The sequence below is a fragment of the Apis mellifera genome, linkage group LG10, assembly GCF_003254395.2.
Source record: "Apis mellifera strain DH4 linkage group LG10, Amel_HAv3.1, whole genome shotgun sequence".
NCBI classification, from domain to species: Eukaryota; Metazoa; Arthropoda; class Insecta; order Hymenoptera; family Apidae; genus Apis; species Apis mellifera.
The window spans coordinates 6,957,963-6,983,679 of record NC_037647.1 but is presented as its reverse complement, the minus strand read 5'-3'; the positions used below and the strand labels follow the sequence as shown (position 1 = coordinate 6,983,679).

The following is a 25,717-nucleotide window of genomic DNA, read 5'->3' as shown; positions in this document are numbered from 1 at the left end:
CCTGGTCTCGAGGTGGTCCTCGCCCGCCACGCAAAAAGTTGCCCCGTTCCGTCCAAACCGAATCGGCCTCCCTTCCCTTCCCCTCCTCGTGCAACTGTTATAAATAAGCCCCCCCTTTCCCCCTCGTACGCTGTTCGATAGCGACGGTGGGTACAGGTATGTAAACGCTGCCGCGGCTACCAACGAAAGGGACGGCGTGGTACTTTTGAATTAATTATTTGATGGTGCCCCGTATGAATAATTCAAACGGTGCCCCCGAGATGAATCCGAGAAGACCGATGCGCCTTGCCTGTGTGCATCGAGGGGTTGGCCCGGAAAATGGGATTGCCTTTTTGATTTATCGCGGGAGGAAAATTCCCTTGGAAATCACCAAGTTGAGAAACGTGAATCGTGGGAGGGAATTTTCATCATTACGTTACGTTTCCTCGAGGCGAACGAGTAATCGGTTCGCGAACATCTTAAAAAGCGAATTAATCGAAGTGATAGATTCCGCGAAGAGTTAATCGTTGATTAGAGTATTCGAAGGAGAGGGGGGGGGGGTTGGAAAAACGGGAGCAAAAAGCAAGCCGGGGTAATCGATCTGTTACATGAGTCAGTTCCTGCGACGAACCGAGCGTGTCCATAGCACATTAATTACTATTGCGATAGCCGGCCTCTGCTAGAGATATTTCTTTTATTAAGCCCGGTTGAAACGAGCCCTGCCACGCCTCGTGATCATTACTCACCACGACGGCAACACTCTGATTCGGTGCCTTTTTTTGCCGAACGCCCTCGATCCTATTGAGACAAACCGAGTACGGGCTTATAAGTACATATACGTGTGACAGGGGAAACAAAGAGCGTACTAATCGAAAGAATAGTGTGTGAATAGATTTAACGCGTTCAATGCGCCGCGTTAGGGAAAAAAGAGAAAAAAAAATCGTACGGACTCCTCTCGACGGTGGATATTGACTTTTGATAAATATAAAAAACAGTTATAAAAACGCGAAATTATTACTGAATGGGAGAGAATGGAAGAGAAAAGCCAGATACGTAGAAACGCATTTCATATTTCTTGGAAAAATTCATGACGCGACTGTATGCATCATTCACCATAAAATATCCATAGAAATCTCCATGACGCATACGGCATTCACATCGTTTACATCGAATGTATTAGGATGCAAATACATTTTTTCAGTTTCATAAAAGTTTCCAGAATTTTTATTTCTCATTTTTCTCTTTATTGATCGATACGTTCAAGATAAAAATTAACGGATTAAATTATTTCTTGTAAACAATCTTTTAATTATAAAAATACCACCCGATTACTTCTCGACTCTTCAGAATTTTGCGCGATACCATTATAAAAATTAATCGAATCGATGATATTTTATACGATTCTATCGTTCGAATCGTGGAATATCGAGGGGTCGATTCGAGCTTCCCTAGCCTCGGCTTTCCGCAGCAGAGTGTAATTCACTTTATCACGAACACACGTTCCAGGTTACTTCGGCAAGTATCTGAACAAGTACAACGGATCGTACATACCGCCCGGATGGCGGGAATGGGGAGGTCTCATAATGAATTCACGGTACTACAACTACAGCGTGAACATGAACGGGAAGAAGATAAAGCACGGGTTCGAGTACAGCAAGGACTATTACCCGGACCTGATAGCGAACGACAGCGTGACTTTTCTACGCCAAAGTAAACACAATTTCGCACGGAAGCCGGTGATGCTGGTCGCGAGCTTCCCGGCGCCCCACGGCCCGGAGGATTCGGCACCCCAATTCTCGCATCTCTTCTTCAACGTCACCACTCACCAGTAAGTACAGAGAGAAACTTGGTCATTTGCCCGTTTATCTTCGTCGTTGCACCGTCGCGTTGCTGGTAAATCTGGGTCAGTTCGTTAGGATGGGAAATTTATTTGCCAATTACGAAGCCTCCTTGCCTTTCCCCAACCCTCTCGTTTCAATTAACGCTCGCGTAATTTTCTCTTTTTTTTCTCTTTCTTCTGTCTATTACGACGGATGCGAAATTTGCAATTCGAATTTATTGGGGGGAAAAAGAAAAATAAATTAATCGACAAATTTCATTTTTTGTTGAAAAAATTTCATCTCTCGTTGTACTTGTGCATTCCCTTTATTTTTCACGGATGTTTTCTCGGAATTTTCCCTTTTCTCTTTCCCCCCAAAATATCGTTCCAAGACTTTACCGCATTGAAATGCACGATAACAATAATCCTTTCGACGCTTGCCCGAGGAAAATGTAGGAAGATGTTTTGCAATTTTCTGCATAGAGAGAGAGAGAGAAAGAGAGATCTCAAAGATCCCACTTTCTCAACGTTCTATCTCAACGATCTGTCTTATTGGATTATACGGGATGATGAGTTGGACTATTAGAACGCTAGTGTTGAACTCTTGAGGGGAACGAACACCACGATACACTCAACATACCGTTTCCCCTAAATCCTCATCCAAATCCTTCGGGACACTTGCAAGATTTGTCAAAGGGTTAAAGAAGAAATCGACGAAACACGCTGTATACAAAACTCGCGCTTCCTTTTCCCTCCCCTATTATTATCTCTTCGCACGCGTGACGCGTTTCATTTTCACTCACGATGACGAACGAACAACGAACGCAATCGTGCCATAGACGCCATACACCTCGCGTTTCTCGACAATAAGAGCCGTTTCTCCGAACGAGCCGAGTTTGTGCACGCGTTTCTGCCAACCATTCGACGTCCGGCGTCCAAGTTTTCTCAACCTCTGTGCTCCGCCATTCAGACGTCGTTCCAACGACGAGAATCTGCACGCGATAGGAGGAGGAGGAGGGACGATATTCCCGACAGTCTGGTGGGAACGACGAAGAAGAAATGGACGAAAACAAGGGACAAGGGACAACGAATTCGTGAACGAGTCTGTGGACGATTTAACGGCTTGTAAAGAGAAAAAGAGAGAGAGAGAAAGAGAGAGAGGAGGCAAAGATGGAGGTGAAAAACCGAGAGACACCGAGGCACTCTAGACTAGACAACCGGATAGATAACTGCAGCCACGGTGTCATCGTCGCGTGATGGAGTGCCCTAGACGGGGGTGCGCGCGATGAAAAGCACTAAAAACGCGTGCAACCCCCCGCCCTCCCCCCCCTTGTTGGCAGTCTCGTCTCGCCCCTCTGGACAACGCCCGTTATTGTACATCCACGATGCAGGTATTATATTCACCTGTCTCTCCGTTCTCCACCGGTGAAAAAACACATTGCTTTGTCTCGCTCCTCGCCTTTGCCAGTTTTCAAACTCTCCTTATCCTTTTCACTCGCCCATCCCTCTCCCCCTCGTGCCTGCATACGATTCAGAAGAAGGAAGAGGAGAGAGAAAGAAAGAGAGAGACGCGTGACGCGAGGGATGATCTTTTGAAGGAGGAAGGGAAGGAAGGAGGGAATAAAGATTGTACTCATCGAAGTGTACAGTATATATTTGCCGGATTCCACTCGATCGATTCTCGACTAAAAGGATCTTCCCTCTATTTCGACACCGCTATGGGATAATCTCGAGGCAAGGCGAGATAAAGTAGTAGTTTCAACGATCGATCCTTTCGCTTTCTATGCGAGATTGCACCCGGGTCGCGAACAGTGTATATACGCGTATGTTTTATTCGATAATTGCAATATTCGTTGCCCTCCTTTCTCATTCTCGAGGGAGAAAAGGGCAACGATGAACGTTGTCTGCTGGGGAACGGATCCACTGTGAGAATCCACCACAGTGATTTCCAGGAAGAACGCGCGGCCGACCGCAACGGTCGATACTACTTGGAGTTTGCTCTCGAGCGATTGAAAAAAACGAGGAGAACAAATGCGTATTGAAAAAACGCGCGACTACCCGCGATGAAAGATTGAAAATGCAAAGATTGAAATTCGCATCACCTGAGAATTCTATTATCTTCTATCTCGAGAAATGATATTGTTCTCCCGGGACACGTACATATAAATTATAATTAGAAACACAGGGGCTCGGCACCATAGGTGTCGACTAATAGGAGTTTACGGGGGCGAAATGGTTGCTCGTTTAATCCGTGGTGGTAAATACCGTGGTTTTATTAATTCCACGCTCGTGCATCACGCCATTCTCTTGTCGCTGTCGTTCAAAAGCCAATCGCGGGAATAAGAGGGAGAAAAAAAAAGAAGAACAAGAGAGAAGGAGAGGAGGAGGAGGAAGTGAAATTAATGCGTGCGCAATTACGCGCTTTCACGACGCTTTTAACTCGATGTTTGTGCCCTTAAGCAGCCGTTGGCCGAGTCGTTTCATTCGGTCGAATTAATATTTTTTTTCTCTCTTCCTCCCCCTCCTCCCCCATTCCCTTTCCTCCCTCCTTCGCACGATCGAGAAAGGATTGGAGCGACGAGGCAATACGAAATCGGTTTTACGACTCCTGGTAATTTCCCGATCTCAACCTCCTTCTCTTTTTCTATCCTCCGAGCGAACCAACACTCGCTCGTGTGACCCAAATTGCACGTTCAATCCTCTCCTTTCTTTTTCTTTTTTTTTTGCTTTATTTCCACGGTGGCATGGGGCAACACACTTCCGCGTGTTAGTTATTATCCCTCGATATTTTCGCGATCGTAAATCTTTTCCATCCGGCTCGAATCCGAATCGGTGAAGGTGGCGATTATTCAACGCGCCTTTCGCCGGTGTGGGTGTGTTATTATTATTATTGTTATTATTATTATTTACATTCCCGTTCGTTTATTTATTTACGCAATACCGCTGCCTCAATTTCCCCAATGCAATTTCAATTTCCCGAGAATCGAACGACACGGAACGAACGATCGATACGACACGATATCGAGATACGAGATACGCGGAGATCGTGATCGTGACAGGTGACATTTCGCGATTTATCAGATCGAGATTTACATTTTCGAGGTTGTCGCGGCGTTCTTATCGAGGTTGTTATTGGTTTACGCAATATCTGATAAAGCGGCCGTTTTACCGCTACGTAGGAACAACAACCGCGCTATCGATCCCGCTCGATTGCCGAAGTCGAAAAGAGCGAATTTAGATTTTTCATCGTTCCGCGGGGTGAAATGCAATTTATCCGCAAGATCCAGGAAGGGAAAGGGAACGGAGCGTTCTCTTTATACCATTTGAACGTAATCCGAGGAAATCTCTTCTCTTGAAGAAAAAGAAGAAGAAGAAGAAGAAGAAGAAGGATTTGATTAAATCGAGAGAGAATTGAATGGATTGAAATTTAATGATAGCTCATTAAATAAAGCGTATCGTGCGTTTTATCTTGGCGAGCATGTGTGCGAAGGAAACGAACGCCAGGGAGAAAGCTGCTCATAATCGGACCATCTATCCATTTGGAGCGAATCAATCCTCGAAACTTCTTCTCCAACGAGGTCAAAGATAAACGAACTAAACACGCGGCGTGACGTGTGCACTTTTCGTGAACTTAACCTGATGCAATCCAAATCCAAACTGGACAACTAACAAGCTTACTCGTCGGTGAAAACATTATTCTACATTTTAAAAGAAAAAAAAAAGAGAGAGAGGAAAGAAGAAACAAGGACAAGGGGATAATTTTAAGAGGCTTAGATAAAGAAGATAGAGATCATCGATCGATCAAAGGACGAGAGGGAGAAAAATTCCAACGACAAGATTTTTAAATCGAGGGGATCAAAGGGGAACGGATCAACTGGTGGTTTGTCTTCCACGTATTTCCACGTGGTGGTCGGTCCACGCGTGACGTTCTTCACCGGCCTGATTAAATACGGTTACATCCGAATCTCGACGAGGCGCTCTAAAACGTCCCATTGTTGTTTCAAGAAGCGTGGTTGTTTTACACCGCGCGCGGAGAGAGAGGAGCTTTATCTGCGCGCTTAATATTTCGACAACGCCCTTTTAAACCAACTACGACCAGGCTGAGTTTATCAGGGATTTGGCTTGTATCGAGTCGCGGGACAACGACTGTGTGTTCCGCCCGCGGCCTCCCTTTTAATTCCACGCGGAACGCGCCTGGCCCCCGTTAATATCACCGGTGATCAAGATAATCGGGATTTATCGTTGGAGTAATTAGAGGGAGAAATTTATGCAGCAATTACGGTTAAGAGATGATCTTACCGTATTCCTCGGGGAGGGAGGGGAGGAAAGAAATTTGCCATCGTAAATCGGGTTTAAATATTACGTAGACGTATCCAATCCATCGATTAATTTGCTCGCAATACGGTAAACACGATGATCGACGATCTCTGGAATAGCTTCGATGAGATTTATTTTAAACAAATTTGACGAATAAAAATTGGAATACGCAAAAAAAAATTGCAACGTCGATCGATTCATTTTCACGTAGCGGAAACGACGATTTTTAGACGGAGTTGAGGTAGCCGGGGAATAGATGTGGCGATTGTCGAGAATCGACGGAACTGATTAACGAGGCGTGAGTAAACGCGAGACGACACTCTCCACGTTCGCGTATCGGTTCGATCGCGAGCCGGAAAGACACGGGAGGAGGTTATTCGACCGCGTCGCGTCGCGTCGCGTCGAGTCGAGTCGAGTCGAGTCGAGTCGAGGGAGGGGTGAAGGAGAGAAAACGGAAGAATCGAGCGGACAGAGACGGATAGGTTTCGATCGGATGGCGTCTTAGATCGTTAATAGCGCACACGACGTGAAATATACGTCGATCGAAGCGATGGCTGGTCGAACGAGAACAGCTCGGTTATTTGTACGAGTCAGCCCAGCCCCGGCGCATTCGCAACACGACAATCGACCCTTTGTAAATCGACGCGTGCTTCTCCTTCTTTTTGCCTTTACCGTCGTCCCAACGAATAAAAGAGAAAGTCGAAATCTTGGCCGACCATTACGAGTACTTATTTCCTTTCCTCTCCTTTCCTTGCTTCGAGTCCTTTCGAGTATTATTTTTCGTAAAGAAGGAGGAAGAGGAGGAGGAGGAAAAGAGGTATTTTATAGAAGTCTTAGTCAGGGAACAATAGTTATTTCTGCAATAACGAACGAGCAATTTGTAATTCGGCGATTGAACAGTGGACGTTGAGATAAATATTTGGGATCAATATTCTCGAATATCGTGTCGAGGAAAGGAAGGTATCGAATATCGATTCTGAAAAACACGCGACGATGAATCTGATACGTATCGTAATGATCGTCCAACTTCCATTGTAATAATATGCAAAACAACGAAACGTTGCAGCTATTCAATGGTATTCAGTGAAAGCGACGACATGCACCTCCAACGAAATGTTACGAGACACCGGATCGATACCCGTATTTCCCCATTATCCTATCCTATCCCTTTTTAAAATAAACTTTTTCATAGAAAATAAAAAAAAAAAAAGAAAAATTCAAAGATTCAAAAAATTCCAAAGCACGTAAAGAAACCACCAGCTCACAGAGTCAATTGTACAATTGTCATACAAATGGCGAATCGAGCGAACGATTTTTCCTTACTTTCGAGAAAAAGGCGAAATCGATCGTTCCCTAATTACCCTCGCGAGGGAGGGAGGAGCGTCGATTAGCGTGCAACGAGAGCGCCGGTTTTTCCGTGGAGGGATGCACGGGATGGAGACAAACGCGCGCGCCGATTTTTCGGGGGGGAGGGAAAGAGAGAGAGGCGGGAGGGGTGCACGTGTCTGGGTGCAAATATAATCGTCGAGTGTCTCGCGGGGAAGTTAAGTGGCCGTGGCGAGCCGTGGTGCACGCAGAATAGGCCGCAATTAAGGAGTCCAGACGAAATATACACGAACGTGGGCCGTGGAGGGGGGAGAGAGGGGGTTGGAAGGGTTTCTACGGCAGGACGGACGACGATATTCTTCGTTCGGGAGCGGCCGTCAGATTGCGAGCTTTATTTCAAATTCGCATAAAGCGAGCAAGCTTTAGCGGAGCGAAAGCACGAAAAGGCTGAAATTAATAACGCGATTTCGTATTTTCATTTAAATATATACGAAACACGAAAACCGCGTTGCTAGATTTTTCCGAAAGCTCTCTAAAGAATCGTACGCTCGTTGTTTCGTTTCCTTCCCTTTTCTCCGCGTGGATTTCGTTCGGAAAAGGGGGAGGCGTGCTCCTTGTTGGATTTATCGCCGAAGCGTTTCTTGTTGGATCGTTAATTCAACGAGGGCACTCGCGGTATCGCGATGATCGCGTTGGGCAACGCTCTCTCTTTCTCTCTCTCTTCTCGTTTCTAAGGGAAAATCTGCTCGGCTCTTGCCGGAAGCGAAACGGGATTCCTCGGAATTTCGCGTTGCAGAGCAACAGCTATCGCGCGGCACGCGAAACGCTCGTTTTCCATGCATGCCGTCGACACGCACGCCTCCTCCTTCTATTCCTCTCCCACCCCCCTTGATGAGATCTCAATTTCGTTTCGCGGGAATTAATCCAAATCCATTGGAGGAAGAGATCGTTTCGATTCGATCGAGCATCCTTCCTTTCGTTTGACATAAACGGCGACAACGAAACAATCTGAAATGCAATGAAAGCTTTGGATGGAGAAGTTAAAACACGTCGAATTCCCTTCCTTCGATCGCCGCGTTCTTCTCTATGAAATCCCGTAAGAAGACCGGGCCGTGTGTTAATAAACCTGTTTTCTTGCATCTCGTACGAAGATCCGCCAGAAAGTGAGACAAGGATCAAGCGAAGCGAGCGGTTTCTGAAGGACGTGGTGGAAGGTGAAGGGCCAATTACCCATAATTTCGTGTCTCGTGTAATTGGTGGAGAGGCTAGGAGAGGAGAGAGAAAGAGGATACGTCGGTGTCTGTCTCGAGAGTCTAGGCGTTGCACTGGACGTTCCCTCACTCCGCGAGATTAATTCAATTTCGGCCTGGCCTGGTCCTCCTCTCGCTTCTCAGAGTTTCTCGATCGCGAGTTTCGATCCTGGTTACCTAGAAACCGACTCAACTCGAGAGAAACAGGACGATCCGGCTGACTGGATCCTTAAACTGGACCCTTTCGCGAAGCTTTTTGTTTCGCCATCTCAAATCAGAGATCTTTTTCTTCTTTCTCCCCGCTTGTTTCGTAGCACCCCGGCCTACGACTACGCGCCGAATCCCGACAAGCAATGGATACTGCAGGTGACGCAGAAGATGCAACCAATTCACAAACAGTTCACGGATCTGCTGATGACCAAGAGGCTTCAGACGTTGCAAAGCGTGGACGATGCCGTGGACAGGGTACGTACGATGATTCATGGCTTCGTTTTAACACGGTGTTAATTTGCCTTCCGCCAAGGAAATCCGGACCCGTTTATTCTTTTTAACAACGATCGCTCCTTTGTTGATCAACAGATTTACCAAGAGTTGAAAGATCTGGGCGAGTTGGACAACACGTACATCATCTACACGTCCGACCACGGCTACCATCTCGGCCAGTTTGGCCTGATCAAAGGGAAGAGTTTCCCTTTCGAGTTCGACGTGAGAGTGCCGTTCCTGATAAGGGGGCCCGGCATCGAACCCGGCACCATGTAAGCACGCGCCGTCTTATTTCATTTTCTCCCGTTATTCCGTTTCTCCGGAATCGTATCTTCGTAGGCAGTTATAAGTAGGACGAGTTGAACGAGCACGGGTCGCGGTTCAAGTTGTAAATTACAGCGATCGAATAGAGACTGGTCACGTAAATTGATTCGTCAGCTTCCCTCAACCTTCGCGAATTCCACAGCTTTTCCAACGTGCGTCAATCGAGCTTAGACAGCTTGGTCTCTCCTCATAAATCGATGGCGCTTTCCCAAAGAGGGAAAGTAGAAAGAACTCGATAATTTCGATCGCGCGTCGTTACATTAAACGCGTGTATATTTATAATGGCCTTAAATATCCGGCGTCGAGGACGAGATCTCGCCCGCAATAAATAGAGAGCAGTGGCGTTAAGTGGCCTGGCCGCCTTCTGGAATTACGGGTACACGGCCTCGAAAACGATAAATTATCCGGGCTAATTCCGCGACGGGGGGAGGAAGGGACGAGGAAAAGACAGCGCGCTAATTGACGAGACGGCACACCGTTGCCCGAACGTGAATCCAACCGGCTGTATTCGCGTGTAAATTGAGGCACGGCCGCGAGCTCTGTTACGAGCATCATCGTTTAGATTAATATCGCGACGTGACGCGAGCGACTTGCTTCCGCGATGCAACCCCTTCTGGATTTAATAATCGGCCACCAATCGGGAAAAGAGTCGAAGAGAATCTCGAAGAAGAATATTCGAAAATTAGGGGCGAAGGGACGTAGGCGTTTGACGTGTCTGTTCGCATTCTGAATGCAGTGAAATATCTTTTTAAGGAAAGAGTTATGGAAGGAATGTTCCAGAAAAGTTTTGTTCGGTGAAAATATCAGTGAAGAAGATTATATGATTAAAAAGAAATTGTTGACATTGTTCAATATCGTATTTTTCTCTTATTATTAAATTTGTTCTAAGATAAAACAGACACCCTGTATATATTTGCAATACTCGTGCTAAAATGTTAGAGGATGGAATGTCGTTACGTTCGATAGAACAAGTATTATGACTGGTAGATTAATCTTTTGTAGCTTTAGTTAAAAAAAAAAAAAGGAAAAAATACATTTGCTTTCAGTTCACCGGTTCTAAACGATCTTATAGCGTGACTCGATGAAGAAGACTTTAAAAAAAAAATATATATATATATATATTATAAAGATAAGAGGATGAAGTTATCGCAGTTTGTACATTTCCCTCGTGTTTCGTGAACGTGTTTGAAATTGAATATTAAAAAAGAAAAAAAGAAACCAAAGATCTGTAATACGATAAAACGAAAAAATGATGAAAGATAGGGAATAGCGAAGGACGAAATACAGGGATATCCCGAATGGAGGCTTTGCTAGCTCGCCCTAGGGTAGGGATATATTGTGCTGCAATATTGGATTACAATAAAGCATCTATATGACGTTGCAGAGTAGACGACATAGTTTTGAACATCGACTTGGCGCCGACGTTTCTGGACATAGCCGGCGTCGAGACGCCCCCGCAGATGGACGGCCGTTCCTTTAAGAAACTTTTTCAGAAGTGAGTATATTTGCCAATTTTTCATCCCCTGTGTATACACGATTTAAGGATTAAATTCCGCAATAAAGGGAAAATTACCGTTGAATCGAATAAACAAGTCGAAACAAACTCGAACACAATTTGACAAAGCGTTGCTTTTTGTCTCTTATGCGATTAATCTGTAAAATTTTCAAGAGATATTCTGTTTTTTTTTTTTTGCAGCAAACACGGGAGAAGATCGAAGTTCAAGTGGCCGGATACATTCCTGATCGAATCTTCCGGGCGTCGAGAGACACCTGAATCGATCGCGGAATCGAAAGCGAGGGAAGCGAGGAAACAGAATCAAACGGCGTTGGTTAAACAGCATTCGAACGCGACACCGGAAGAGGAGGAGGACAACACGGCCGATCCGGACAACACGGAGCACGAATCGGAGCATCGATTCTTCGAGAACGATACGGGAAGCGATCAAGATATATCGGAGGACGAGGATTTCGAGGACTCGATCATCGATGAATCGAGTAATATTTCTCTCTCTCTCTTTCTTCATTCGATATTATTATCGAATAATAATTCTTGCGCGTTATAAAGCCTTATCCGGGACGCAATTTAGCCTGGAGGGAGGCGTACCATTTTGCGCTGACCTTTTCGCGGCAATAAAGTTGCTCTCTGGTTGGAGAGCTGCAATTTCGCATTATGATCCGATCTTTCAATGAATAAATTACTTCGAGCCGTGGATTTACACAGAGTATTGACGACGGCGACGACGAGATTTAACCTGGGAGTAGCCATCCGATAAATTCCCCATAAAAAAAAAACTGTTTCTTCCGTCTTGTTTCCTCGCGTTTTCTTTCGCCTCGATCGAACTTTTTTCATCATCGACAAAAGACAATTACGTGAGAACGATTAAGATCGATATCTTTCTCTCGATGCGTAAAGTTTTAATCAGTTTCGCGACAAGAAAAGAAAACATGGATGGATGGAATTTCCTGTTCCTGCTCGACTGTGGTTAATAAGCGATTAACTCGAATCAATTTTTATTCATCCTATCGGAGGATTATCGGATCGAAATCGGGATCGAATCCGATCAAGTTCTTCTCATAAACTCTCTTCTTCTATTATTTAGCTTCTTCTTCTTCTTCCTCCAGTTTTATGAAAGGACAGAATTATATCGGAATTCTTATCGCGTAAGAAAACGGCGTGTAAATACAATCAGTTAACTACGATTCAGACAACGAATATTCTTCTAATGAAACAATTATAAGGAATGGAAAAAATGATGTTGATCTTGCAGACTCTGATCCGCATTTGGACAACAGGGTTCATCCTGTTCACTCGACCTTCTCCACCAAGCACGAGCGATTGGCCATCGAGTGTTCGAGGCCGGAAGTGCAGACGAATTGCATCCCGGGGCAGAAATGGCGTTGCGAGAGGGATGGGCACAGGTGGAGGAGGCACAAGTGCAAATACGCGGCGCCTCCTCCGAGAATGTCGAAGAAATGCGCCTGCTTCACGCCGAACGGTGTCGTTTACACGAGATTGGAGTCGAACGATTACGATTACGTGCATCGATACCCAGGCTTTGGCAGGGACAGAAGACCGACCGACGTTTACGCGGATGTAGCCAGATACTTTGCCAGACGAGGTAAATCACGAGGTTTGATATTTCCAGATGTATTTATTTGGAAAATATTTCGATTAGCAATATCGCGAATATTATTATTATCAATATTGATTCGTGAAAAATGTCTATCCATTTCTTTAATATATCCTCGTTCTAATTTTTCTTTGCATATTATCACAATTCCAATTTGTACTCTATTATTCCATTATTCTACTTTTTTTCTAAAACGATTTTGAAAAATTTGATAAATACTCTCTACATTTTTCGAATCGAGATAAAACTATCGATTGGCCACCACTTTTCCTTGTCCGAAATCGTTTTCAGCAAGAAGGTTAACGAGGAGGATCATAGTTTACGATTTTATATATTATAATAAATTAATCGAGATAAAACTATCGATTGGCCACCACTTTTCCTTGTCCGAAATCGTTTTCATCGGCAAGAAGGTTAACGAGGAGGATCATAGTTTACGATTTTTCTCACAGGCAAACGAGATGTGTCGGGAGCAGGGAGCGAAGATTCCGGCCGAGATACAGACGAGAACGATGATGAATATAATGACGGTGAGCGGGATCGGCGAGCCATCGACGAGGAGGACGACGAGGATTTCTTCCAGGAATTGGACAGTCTCGCGGACGAAGTGAGGAAGGAATACGTGAACTTGATGTTTAGGTACGAAAAGAGGTTTAGAAAGTCGTCGATGCTCTCGGGGAGATAGATAACTCGACGAGTTGGTTTTTCTTTTTTTCTCACTCTTCACGGTGATGGATGCCCTTTCAGGGATAGATTCGATAACCAGACGTCGGAGGATGAGAAACTCGAGTTCGATAATTTGAATGAATCGGAATACTCGATCGACGACTTCGATCCTAGCTTGGATAAAGTGGTGAAAGGTCGGTTGAACGTCGAGGACGTGGTGAGAAGGCACAGGAGGATACGAAGGAGCGTCACGAAGAAGGACACGGTTGAACACGTGACCAAGATAATGGAGAGCATCGAGGAGGAATTGGACGATTTAAAGGTAATTCTAATTTTCAATCAAAAATTTTGTTATCCGAGCACAGAATAATTTCTATTCCAGGCGACCCAAGAGCGCCAGTCGGGTGAACCAAGAAGAGCCTTTCCACCGAAATGTTCTGTCCTTCCCCAAGGAGGAGTAAATTGTTCCGAAACCGTGTACCAGGATCCGAACGAATGGAGAAACTCGAGGCGAGAGATCGAGCAGCAAATCAGAGAAATGAGGATGCAGTTGGAGACGTTGAAAGTAAATATCGAGGACATGCGCGTTATGCGGCGATAAAGAATAACCTGGTCTTTGTTCTTCGTCAGGATATTCGTCGTCACTTGATGACCAAGCGACCTCACGTTATGAAAGATCCGGAGGACGGATTGAAAAGCACGGAAGAGGCACATAAACCTTCGCACCATCATCCTTCCAAAAACCACGTGAATCGACATCACAAGAAACACGAGCACGGGAATACGATTAATCCTGGCGTAACGACCGTTCGTTCGACGACGGTGAAACACGTTGATCGAACGACGGATGAGAGGGTTGCGTCCACCATCGACACCACGGAGAATAAATCTAGATTTAACGTTACAGCCGCGGAGAGTAGCGATACAGATACACAGATCACAACGAGCGAGCCAACTTCCACCGCTTCGTTGTCGTCGACTTTTAAGCCGAAGAAAGCGTCACGTCGTCAAAAGGCGAAAGAGCCGGTAGCTGTTGGCAACAGGACGGAAACGGAGGACGACAAGGTGCAGAGGCGAAGGAAGATCCACCATCATCGAAGGAACAATACCCTTTTCACGAACAGCGTGCACGACGAGGTGCCGTCGATTGTAAATGCGAGCGAGACAATCGAGACGACTGTAACAGCGCAAACCACGACGTCCAGGTCTCATCATCAAACCAGGTACACGACGATTCCTACGATGACGACGATGAAGGAAACCACGATTCACAGGGAGACTGTCACCGGCTTAGGAGACGTCACGAACGACTTTACCAAGGAAAATACGGTGGGGGGAACGAACCCGCAAACCATGTTGTCCACAGGGTCAGAGACGCCGGACAGAGAAACGACGGAGTCGCAAACGACGACACCACCGTTCGCCAGGACGACGACCGGTATCGAAGGACCACGTTCCAGAACTACGTTCCCGTCGACGGCTGTGACAACGACCACTACGTCCGTGACCGTACCGGTTACAATTTCTTCCAACAAGAGGTTCCCAAAGATTCAGAAGAACAGGACCAACAATCTCGGACCGTCCAGAATCGACGTTACCATTTTGGAGTCACCGGATAGGAGGAGCAGACAAGGTGAGTGATCCAGCGTACGATTTATCTCTATATCTTATTGAATCGAACTCGTCTGTTACAGAAATAATAGATATAGCGAGTAGTAATCGCCGATTACCACCAATGCTGAACAGCCCTTTGGAGGCGCGTCACAAGTGTTACTGTGAGCCAGATACATACTCGAAAAAGGACGAGAAAGAGATCGCTCGGGAGGAAAGGAGAAGATTGAAGGAGGAGCGCTTGAAGAAAAAGGAGAGGAAGCTGAGGAAGAAAGCGAAACTGGAGAAGGAGTGTTTAACCGAAAAGATGAACTGTTTCGAGCACGATAACGATCATTGGCGCACAGCACCGTTGTGGAGTGCGGGCCCATTCTGTTTTTGCATGAATGCCAACAATAATACGTACTCGTGCATCCGCACCATTAACGCGACACACAATTTCCTTTACTGCGAGTTCACTACCGGTTTGGTCACTTATTATAACCTGAGGATCGGTGAGTGCTTCATTCACTTATATACACCGTGGGCCGGGAAGGGGGAAATGAATTTCGAAGGGAAATTGGCTTCTTGGCTATCGAAATTCCATCTCTTTTCATCCAGATCCGTTCGAACAATGGAACAGGGTTTCGTCTTTGACGTCTTTGGAACGTTCCTATCTTCACGATCAATTGGAACATTTAAAGGGGTGCAAGGGGACGAGGGATTGCACGGTTGGGAACGCGAAGGAAGCATTGCCGCAGCAGCAGCATCAGAGATTCATCGCGAAAAGAAAATTCGCCAATACGTTCGGTATGGTAGCATGTATAAACGCGATGCGAAACATTGGGGGATTGAAAACTTACCCCTATTTATTTATTTATCTCTATTCTATTTCCCTTTTTGCGCACAGAGGATATGTTCGTACCGTCGACGTTACAAATTATTCGCGAGAGCGAGCTTAGCAGTCCGCCGAACAAGAGACGGAAAAAGTTACAGAAGTAAGTAATCTCTTTTGATCTCTTAATCGTAATTCTTAATTAACGTGGATTCCAGTTAATTCAAAAATTTGTTATCCTATTTTTTTCTACTTTACTTCTTCTCTTTATCGAACAGCGTTTGGAACAGACGAAGCAGAAGCTGGCAAACTAATTTTAGGCATCATCAAGACACGATGAATTATCGTCGGCACAGACATCAGTACTGATTATCATGGTTCGTTTGTTTCTTTTCGAACAAATTGTCGAAGGATGCGTGAAAGCATTGCCTTAGATGTATATTAATTTTGCGATGCATTTAATAATGTAATTTATTTAGTGATATTTAATCGAGGAAAGATACGTGATATTTAATTGAAAATGTTCGGATTCCATTTAAAAATTAGAATCGCGCTTCTAAAACGATGCGTTTCGCGTTGCAGAAAGAAATCGTTTGGGATCGAAGAAACATGTCGATTATCTAATTAAATAAATGATCTAAATAGATAGATCGATTATGGATCGTCTCGAAAAACTTTTTTCTGCAATGCTGGCACACTGTGTATATTTCTAATGCTATATTTTTCACAAAATTAAATCGCGACTGATCGGACGTGTTTCGCTTATATTAAATGACGTACACGTGTGATTAACAATCGGAAACGATCTTTTTTTTTACTTAATAGCCGATATTTTTTATAATAATTTATTTACTATTACTACTACTACTACTACTATTACTACTACTATTACTACTACTACTACTCATCTCTTTAGGTCATTTTGTATACAAGAAAGCGAATAAGAATTCGAATGAAACGATATACTTGCCTAACGAGATTTAGAGTAATTTTAAAAATCTTCGATTGTCCGGGATTAGCGACACGATACTTCTTTGAGAAGTGAATAGGTTTATAAAGAAGAAAGAATTGTCTAAGGGGAGAGAAGGATCTGAGGGTTCGTCTCGATCGCGTCACAACGAGAAAAAAAAAAAAATTAAACTCGAGTTTGCGAGGTGAAACGAACTGAAACGCACAACGAAAGAACGGAACACAATAGGGAAATCATCCTGCCAAAAATTTGTTGTCTTTCTCTTGTGAAATTTTCTATATATCGATATACGTTTATAAAACGTTTGTTCTATCGAAGCTGCCATTCATTCGTTTTATTTTTTTTTTTTTTTTCCTATTGCCTTCATGCAATAACATTGCAAAATATGAATTGCGACTGCCACAAAGTATCTTACAATCATTCTAGCCACGCATCATTATCTAGGATGTTTGAGTAGGGACAGGAAAAAAAAAAAAAAAAAATAATAATAATAATAATTCAAAAAGTAATCAAAAAGTACACAATGTTAAGACTGTATGAGTTATAATTAAAAAGAAAAAAAAAATACTTTTAGCATTGTTTATTTTGTGCAATTTCCTGTCTTATTAGAAACAATATGAAAACTTTTGTGATTGCTACACCTAACCACAATCTCTGTTATAATGAAAAAAAAATTGAATGTTGATGGATGTATATGTTACTATAAATATATACAAAAGAAAAAAAAAAAAAGAAAAAAAGAAAAAAGAAAAAAAAATGAAATTCATTTACATATTTGCTTCAATAAATTTAGAAGTTTTTGACTATATTTGTTGTTTTTTTAATGAGAACTAATTATAATTATCATTGTACAGTATGATTAGATCTTCTCCATTAGCATTTTATTTTTTTTTATACAAGTATATGTCTGTGTTATGTACTAGATTCTCAGTTAGTGTCCTGAGAATATCTTCAAGATTTTGAAGTTAAAGCAATGTATTTAAATCATGTGAAATAAATAAATAAAAAAATAATGTCCAAATTCCAACTAATATTTTATTTTTTTTTATGTAAAAAAGTAATGAACAATTTTTTTAAAAAATAAGAAATGATAAAAATAATTTTTTTAGATTTTAAAGTAAAAAAAAAAAGAAATATATATGTATATATATATATAGAATTTAGAAATCAATTGAAATGTCAAAATCTTCATTATCATCAAAAATATTTTCTTTACATTTAATTTCAGTAATATTTTTGCTATGGAAATCATTATTTTTACTATTATCTATTTCCTTTGGTGTAAAATTGTCATAATCTTCTTCATTATCATTGACAAAATTTTGTGTACAATCACTTTCATCAGAAAGATCCCTATCTGATTTTATAGATTCATTTTGTGAGGATTTTATTATATCATCATGATTAAGATGAATTTTATCATTTTCATTGTACTTAATATTTTTACTAGTTGAAGCTTTGAAAATATTAGATTCAATCTCTTCGGTTGAATCCAAATATTTTGCCCACTTATTCTCACTAACTTTTAATTTTAGTTGCTCAGGATAAGTACTCGTGTAATTATCATTAATATTATAATTGCATTCATCAAAAGATTTTGCAATTTTCTCAACCTCATGTTCTTTCATAAGATTTAATTTTTGAACAAAAACACGACAATCTTTTCCTGAGCCTTTAAAATAAACCTAAAAATTATAATTATCTACTACTATTTTATCGTTTTTTGTATAAATATATCATGATATATTTATAATATATATATTATATTGGAGATTGAAGATTGAATTTTTCCGTTAGAAATAAAATTAACTAACCTGTTTAAATATCTGCTTGAAGTTACATATTTTACACTGCCATTTTTTCGCTTTTTTTATTATATGGACCTATTATTAACAGAAATCAAATTATATTATTAGACGTAATAATACGTTGTAACAGCATTTTGAAACTACGCATTAAATCAAATTACTTGATATGTTTTACATGAAGAGCAGCGTAAAATATTCATTTCTTGCGGCATAATGTTAGAATTTATAGAAATATTAGTACGAAAAACACTTTTTAATATTAAAACTATTACTTTTTAAAGTAAAACACGTTCGAAACACTTTTTCAAACTTCGAATCACTTTGACACTGAACAAGACAGGGTAGCCAATATGGCGTCATCAAAAATTGGCGGGAAATAAAGTTATTTCCGATTCATTTATTTTTTATATAAAATAATATATAAAAGAAATTTTTATGTATATGCACATTTAAAATTATGCAAAAACGGAAAAATCCAAATTAAAGTTTATAATATAAAAATTAAAAAAGTTTGATTTTGGATTTTCATTTATTAGTTCGCCCTAGTCGCCGTTAGGTAATGGTTCGATGTGAAGTTACAATTTTTGAAAGTTGCTTATAACTACTAAAAAAGAAGAAATATTTGAATAAAATTAGTTTCAAATTGGAAATTCTCTGAAATTCAAGTTTTAATTTGAATAATTGAAAGTTAAAAAGTTATCCCAGAAGGAACGTGAATGATTCGATTTTGCTAAATTTATTTTCGGGATTCGTTTTAATGTGCGTATTTCAAATTTTCACTTTCGTTTAAATATTTTATTGCAAATGCGTTTTTATTGCAAAATTATAAGAAGTTATAAGGAATTATAAGAAATTATAAGGAATTATAATTGATTATATCGAAAAAATCAGTTTTTACTTTATTTATATTTTATTTCTTATATCACACATTTTATCATCATGCACATATATTTTTGAAACATTTGTGAAAAATAAATTAATTAATATTAAAATATAAATCTCTATTCAATGTCGATTTTACAATTGGGTAAAGCTTCAGTGAGTTCTTTATAAATAATATCATTTGTGACAGCTGGTAATCCTTTAATTTTTAACTGTTTCAAATTTCTGAAATAAATTCAAAAAATCAATAATATCATATTCTTTTTTAACATATTTTTTAATATTTTTATATATACTACATACTTAAGTATTTTCAATTCACGTAGACCATTATCATCAATACTTTTACATCTTATAATTTCCAAATTAGTTAATGAATCTTGAAGAAGTGATAAATGTGGTAAAGCATCATTATTAATATATCTGCATTCTTTAAATTTTAAATCTTTTATATATTTGCACCCCTCTAAATTAATAATTAAATGAATAATTATAATTATATATATTTAATTTTTTTCACTTTATCAAATTAAATATTATAATATTGACCAAAATGTGGAAATCCAACATCACATATGCCAGCATTATTTGCTTCAATAGCTTCAATGTAATAATTTCCATGTGATGGTAATGCATTATAATCGGTTAATTGTTCAGAAAAATTTTTCCATCTAACAAATGCTCCATTTCTTAAAAGCCATTCTGCACAAGCACGGTCTGGACCAATTTCTTTTATACGATCAGCATCAACTCTTAAAAAAATAGTTTCATTTGTTCAAAAGTTATTATTTATCTTATACAAAAAATTAAATAGTATTATTTTAGTTTAAATTACCTATTGAATATAACAGTAACCCAATAAAAAAAAGACCTATTTTGACTTCTTATAGTTTGAAAAAAAACAGATGTTAATCTGTTCAACATCTGAAATTAAAATATATATCGTAATGGTTTTATTTAAAAACAAATGAACAAATTTTTTTATAGGTTTTATAGATTTATAGATCTTACATAGGTTGTCATTGTTTCTTTTTTTATTGTTAAAAATATAATTAAAATATTATTGGAAATCAAATACACTTAGGTTATGCGATATAAAAAATAAATCATAGAATGAAATCATTATTATTTACAAAGTATAAAATTGTTGTAGCTATAATTGCTTGTAATGCTTTCGAAATAATATTTTATTTCGATACTTCTAATAAAAGAATTTATATGTAACATCTAAACATTTGAGCAATAGGATGTAAATATTTCAATAGATGACGAAAAAATTTTTTCAATAGATAATAAAAAAATTTTTATTTGAATCCAATAGTAATTTTTTTGCTACGTTATATACAAGAAATATTGAATCATAAACAATTGAATAGAATTTTAAATCGTAATTTTAAACTATTAAATTTTTATCGGTCGTTATATAGTAAACATTATTAAATATAGATGTCACTGATGTACTGGATTTCTATAGGCGATACTATTCTATATTACCGTAGTCTCTGGATTTCATAATTGTATGTGCCGCCGGTTTGAAGAGTCAAAACAAACCTGTGTGATTACGCACAGCAGTGGTTACGTTTGATACGGAAATTATTAAATAGCAGCAATATGAGTCGAAGAAAAAGAGCGAAGGTATGTTTTTTTATTCTGTCTCATTAGAATTGGTATTATTTTTTTAAAAATATGTTCTTACAGAATGATATTGTGCGATATATGTGATTAATAAATTTATTGTTTTATACATTAACTATGATACATTCGTATTGTTTTTCCTCCCCTAATATTTTTTACACGCAATGGTACAGAATGATACAAATTCTTGTACAAGAGACAATTCGTATATGATTATCTTAAATGATATTCTGTCGCAAATAAGTGGATTAGGTTATGTTTAGGTTAGAGTCATTATTTGTTATTTATTTTAGTTTATCATCAATCATAAGTTTATCTTTTTATAATTAAAATCGAATATGTTACGTAGACATATTAAAATAGACATATTTTATGCAACTTTTAAGTCATAAATGCTTATAGAAATTTTTAACCTATATATTAAGATAGATTTCTATATGATATTTTCTATATGATTTTCTTACAAAAAAATTTATAATTGTACATTATTTCCTTGATTTTTTTATTCTTTTATATTTATATATTAAATATAAGGTGGAGTACAGAGAAATGGAAGAGAAATATAATCAACTAGAGGATGAAAATGCTTCAGATACATCGGAAAAATCTAAACCTGGTCTTGTAACGCCAGAAAAGAAAGTTGTTCCTGAAGTAAAAAAAGAATCTGATACAAGTATATCGCAATCCGTTCCCACATCTTCAGCACCAAGAATCGAAGTAAAAGAAGAAGACGATCAAGATAGCGATCATGAAGATCCTCATGGTAAATATCTTTTTTAATAAAGTGTTGTTTTCTCTTTTTTTTTTTTTTAATAATAATTTTTTTCTAAAATTATAATTTGTATTTAATTTTTAGTAAAAGAATTACTCAATGGTTTGGAAGGGGCAGCATTTCAAAGTCGTCTTCCATTCGATAAATTAACTTCTACAGAAGCTGCTTGTTTCCCAGATGTTTCTGGCGGTCCACCACAGACTCAGAAAGTTTTTCTTCACATTCGAAACAGACTTGTATGACGATTTAACCTTAAAATTAAAAAATTAAATTAATTTCCATCCAAACTCATTAATGTTTTTATTTCAGTTGCAATTATGGCTTGAAAATCCAAAACAACAATTGATAATTGAGAATGCTTTGCCAGCAATAGAACCACCTTATAATAGCGATACTGTATTGGCACGTCGAATTCATGCATTTTTAGAAAGACATGGTTTTATTAATTTCGGAGTATTTAAACGACTTAAAGTAATAATATATTCAATTTTTTAATCAAATTTATTAAACAAATATTATTTATAATACGTGAAGTATTATTATAACCATTTATTTTTTATTTTAGCCATTGCCTACGAAGAAGTTAGGTAAAGTAATCGTAATTGGAGCAGGTATTGCTGGTTTAGCTGCAGCTCAACAAATGCAACAATTTGGTTTAGAAGTAATTGTACTCGAAGCACGGGTAATTATTATTTAAAATTATAATATTAAAACGATATATATATTTTCTTAACATATTTTTCCAATTTTTATGTTTTATAGGATCGCGTTGGTGGACGAATTGCAACATTTCGTAAATCTTCATATATAGCCGATCTCGGGGCTATGGTAGTCACGGGTTTAGGTGGGAATCCCGTAACAACACTTAGTAAACAGATTAATATGGAACTTCACAAAATTCGACAAAAGTGTCCTTTATACGAAAGCGATGGGCAAACGGTTAATATAAATATATTTTTACATTGTAATAATTAAATGTTTAAAAAATTACTTATGCAGTTTCAATACTTTTCCGCAATTAGGTCCCAAAAGATAAAGATGAAATGGTAGAGAGAGAGTTTAACCGGTTATTGGAAGCAACTTCGTATCTTTCACATCAATTAGATTTTAATTACGTGGGTAGTGCTGGATCTGGACAAGGTGGTAATACACGACCGGTTTCATTGGGTCAGGCATTGGAATGGGTTATACGTTTACAAGAGCAAGGTGTCAAACAGCGTCAAGTAGCACATCTGCGTTCCGTACTCTCTCTCCAAGGTCGACTTATCACCAATCAACATAGGGTGAGCATCTTAATTATTTTTATCTAAAATTATTAGAAAATAACTAATAACTCTTACATCATAGATGATAGCAATCATGGATCGTTTGGTCGAGTTAAATAAGCAATATAAAGAGATGACCGAAAGTAAATTACAAACACGTGATATAACGCAAGAATTCGTATTGCGTTCAAAATTACGCGATCTTCATAATGCATGCAAGGTAGTTATCAATTACTTGTTAATACCTATCATTTTTTATATTCATTTATTCCGTATCAAGTAGACGCTATTTTAATTCTTTATCTTAGGAATGGGATCAACTTTCCGAACAGCAGAAAGAAATCGAGGCAAAATTACAAGAATTGGAAGCCTCTCCTCCCAGGTAAGTTTCTTATACGATGCATCGTAGATTAAGATTCTTATCGGTATATAAATTTTTTGTTTATTGTTCATAGTGACGTATATCTTTCTTCGAAGGACCGTCAAATATTGGACTGGCATTTTGCAAATTTGGAGTTCGCCAACGCGACGTCGCTATCGAACCTAAGCCTGAAACATTGGGACCAAGACGACGACTTCGAATTTACCGGCAGCCATCTAACAGGTCAGTCTTTTTTAATAACACTTGCGAGTAGCGTTTCGCCTCGTTAGCCGCTGTTTACTTTCACCAGTTAGAAGCGAGCAATTAGAATTCGTCGAACCGCTAAATTGACCATAATTATTATCAATTGTACAACGTTAAAGATACGTTAAAGACACGCGAAAACATTCTAATTTCGTACGTGATTCGTCGAGTATCCCTGCACGGCGCGGTAACGCGTATATACGCGTATTATATCGACGTTCTCGAGAAATTGCTTAACCAGCCAGTAGATGGTATAGATAACGGGTTGAATTATTCGCGGGTTGCATCTCCTTTACAGGCGTCGGATAGTCTCTCGCACTCGGTGTCCGTGCGGTTGACTTTATCAACCTTATTGAAAGTCGATAGCACGAGATTCCGTGTAGATAGTACCCTGTATCCCCTTAACCGATCGGTTACCAGAGTTCTCATTATGTGAAATTATACTATGATCATATAGCGTGTTCGCGGTTCTCGAGTCTGCTAATGCGTTAACAAAAACGAAAGCGGGGAGAAATATGACTATAGATAATCAAGCGGTTTCGTATTTTACACTGTTGGAGGGATTCTCTCCCTGTTCCTAACTTCCAACAAACTTGACTTAACGGTCTACCGTACCATTTCCCCAATCATTATCTCAAGTATTTACATTAAACGAAGCAAGGCTTTCCGGAAATAATTGGCTATCCCATATCCCGCGATTCGAATCGCTATCCCGTTGCAATTAAATCTGTTGGAAGCTTCTGAGCGTAACCTCTTGATGTACGACACATTCCGTGTTACCATTCCGCGCGTATACTCATACTCGCGTATCGCACAAGGAGAGGAAGACAGGGAAGGGACAGGTTCATCGTGGAGTTCTCTCTCTCTCTCGGTGCGAATTATCTTAACGACATTACTTGTAATTCCTTCCTTGACACGATTCACACCCGGAAGCCTGTACGGGCTTTTCAAGAGACGAGAGACAGAGGCGTCGGTTTCAACCGGTTATCGTTGATCTTATACGAAATATCGTAGCCGGTATGTAAACGAACGGTAAACGTTGCTTTAATAGATATCCCAAGTAGACGGTTGGTGGATGTTGCGTATCGGTGAACCGTAACGCATCGGAATAACGTGGTCGCGTGTGTCGCTACCGCGAAGCATACTCGACTGACAGTGAACGAGCGAACCGGTCGAGTCGGGCTCGAATTCCAATATTGCTCCACTGTCGTCCGCGCGCACTGGCCGCGCCAGTCGAGTGCATCGTGCGAGAGAGCGAACTCGAGCGTGGCCCCTTAACGCACAGAAGAATGAAACAAGAGACGCGCGAGGAAGGAGGAGGAGGAGGAGGAGGAAAAGGATGGTGCTCTCGCCCCCTGGTTGTTATTGGGGCCACGGTGGTGCGCGGCCATGGTGGTCAATTCGAAATTAAAGCGATGCCCACGGTCCATGACTGACGTGCATCGATGATCATGACGGTCTGCCCGCAGGTTCTTCCCGGCGATTAATGAGATGTAAACAATTTAACGGTAAATTAAGCACAACAATAGGCTCTGAATCCCTCGGTCGAAAGTTGGGGCCCCGAACGGAGGATCCTCGATGTAATCGGTTTCTTGGACGGAGCCTCGAACTTCTCGCGGTCCTCCGGCTCCGGTTCACGGACCATCGCTTCCTTCTCCATTCTTTCACGAAACGAATCCCGGCTACAGGGTTAATAGCCACTGACCGAAAAACCGTTTAGGCCTAAGAGTATTCCTCCAGATACTTTTTCGCCTTTGAATGTCGCCGACCACGGTTCCGCTTCTATTTCTCCGGTAACGTCTCTCGGATCGGTGTCACGTCTCGTTAGCTCGTCGATTTATGCAAATATACCTCTCTCTTTCTCTCTTTCCCTTCTCCTTTCTCCTTCCGTCCGAATATAAAGATACTCCACGAATTTTCGTCCGTTTTTTTATTATTTTTCGGGAACACGACGGGAATACATTTCTTTCGTGGACGATGTTTTTTTCTTTCTTTCTTTCTTTTTCGTCTCGACGCCCGTGGTAACATTTGATAGTAAAA

General features: G+C 40.1%; 4 protein-coding genes across 8 annotated transcripts in view; 2 read left to right on the top strand and 2 right to left on the bottom strand.

Annotated features, from left to right (window-relative positions):
* The window catches only part of LOC410233 (extracellular sulfatase SULF-1 homolog), a 70,351-nt gene extending 53,113 nt beyond the window's left edge, over nt 1-17,238 (top strand). For 4 of the 5 annotated variants that reach the window (XM_016914366.2, XM_016914364.2, XM_026443208.1 and 1 more), the window contains exons 4-17: nt 1,486-1,807; nt 9,006-9,156; nt 9,271-9,446; nt 10,883-10,993; nt 11,195-11,493; nt 12,267-12,629; nt 13,082-13,268; nt 13,377-13,617; nt 13,678-13,860; nt 13,926-14,928; nt 14,990-15,400; nt 15,507-15,695; nt 15,796-15,883; nt 15,999-17,238. In XM_016914366.2, coding sequence (XP_016769855.2) covers nt 1,486-1,807; nt 9,006-9,156; nt 9,271-9,446; nt 10,883-10,993; nt 11,195-11,493; nt 12,267-12,629; nt 13,082-13,268; nt 13,377-13,617; nt 13,678-13,860; nt 13,926-14,928; nt 14,990-15,400; nt 15,507-15,695; nt 15,796-15,883; nt 15,999-16,089 — 3,815 coding nt within the window. In that variant the 3' untranslated portion in view covers nt 16,090-17,238. The remainder of the gene's footprint in view (nt 1-1,485; nt 1,808-9,005; nt 9,157-9,270; nt 9,447-10,882; nt 10,994-11,194; nt 11,494-12,266; nt 12,630-13,081; nt 13,269-13,376; nt 13,618-13,677; nt 13,861-13,925; nt 14,929-14,989; nt 15,401-15,506; nt 15,696-15,795; nt 15,884-15,998) is intronic. The other variant, XM_006562788.3, reaches the window with a different exon arrangement.
* A 612-nt stretch (nt 17,239-17,850) lies between these two features.
* LOC100576957 (MRN complex-interacting protein) lies at nt 17,851-18,957 on the bottom strand. The gene is made up of 3 exons (XM_016914220.2): nt 18,660-18,957; nt 18,505-18,573; nt 17,851-18,375 (listed from the first exon to the last, which is right to left on the bottom strand). Exons 1-3 carry the CDS (start codon nt 18,708-18,710, stop codon nt 17,851-17,853), a joined length of 645 nt encoding a protein of 214 aa, XP_016769709.1. The 5' UTR covers nt 18,711-18,957.
* Nucleotides 18,958-19,478: 521 nt separating this feature from the next.
* On the bottom strand, nt 19,479-20,620 carry LOC726453 (ATP synthase subunit s, mitochondrial). Its single transcript, XM_001122185.4, has 5 exons — nt 20,392-20,620; nt 20,216-20,304; nt 19,930-20,132; nt 19,684-19,846; nt 19,479-19,605 (listed from the first exon to the last, which is right to left on the bottom strand). Exons 1-5 carry the CDS (start codon nt 20,401-20,403, stop codon nt 19,500-19,502), a joined length of 573 nt encoding a protein of 190 aa, XP_001122185.1. The 5' UTR covers nt 20,404-20,620; the 3' UTR covers nt 19,479-19,499.
* A 246-nt stretch (nt 20,621-20,866) lies between these two features.
* Nucleotides 20,867-25,717, top strand: part of LOC726469 (lysine-specific histone demethylase 1A) — a 97,433-nt gene continuing 92,582 nt past the window's right edge. Inside the window, exons 1-10 of the mRNA XM_016914369.2 lie at nt 20,867-21,015; nt 21,550-21,778; nt 21,872-22,023; nt 22,097-22,258; nt 22,353-22,469; nt 22,550-22,726; nt 22,810-23,070; nt 23,135-23,272; nt 23,361-23,434; nt 23,508-23,656. Coding sequence (XP_016769858.1) covers nt 20,992-21,015; nt 21,550-21,778; nt 21,872-22,023; nt 22,097-22,258; nt 22,353-22,469; nt 22,550-22,726; nt 22,810-23,070; nt 23,135-23,272; nt 23,361-23,434; nt 23,508-23,656 — 1,483 coding nt within the window. The 5' untranslated portion in view covers nt 20,867-20,991. The remainder of the gene's footprint in view (nt 21,016-21,549; nt 21,779-21,871; nt 22,024-22,096; nt 22,259-22,352; nt 22,470-22,549; nt 22,727-22,809; nt 23,071-23,134; nt 23,273-23,360; nt 23,435-23,507; nt 23,657-25,717) is intronic.

What these genes read in the sequence shown, in the direction of transcription:
- LOC100576957 (XM_016914220.2), bottom strand. Translation starts at nt 18,710, where the DNA reads ATGCCGCAAGAAATGAATATTTTACGCTGCTCTTCATGTAAAACATAT. An exon ending in CTTCATGTAAAACATATCAA is followed by an intron (nt 18,574 to 18,659) that starts GTAATTTGATTT and finishes TGTTAATAATAG; the next exon opens with GTCCATATAATAAAAAAAGC. An exon ending in TCAAGCAGATATTTAAACAG is followed by an intron (nt 18,376 to 18,504) that starts GTTAGTTAATTT and finishes TATAATTTTTAG; the next exon opens with GTTTATTTTAAAGGCTCAGG.
- LOC726453 (XM_001122185.4), bottom strand. An exon ending in GTTACTGTTATATTCAATAG is followed by an intron (nt 20,133 to 20,215) that starts GTAATTTAAACT and finishes TATTTTTTTAAG; the next exon opens with AGTTGATGCTGATCGTATAA. An exon ending in TGTTGGATTTCCACATTTTG is followed by an intron (nt 19,847 to 19,929) that starts GTCAATATTATA and finishes TTATTAATTTAG; the next exon opens with AGGGGTGCAAATATATAAAA.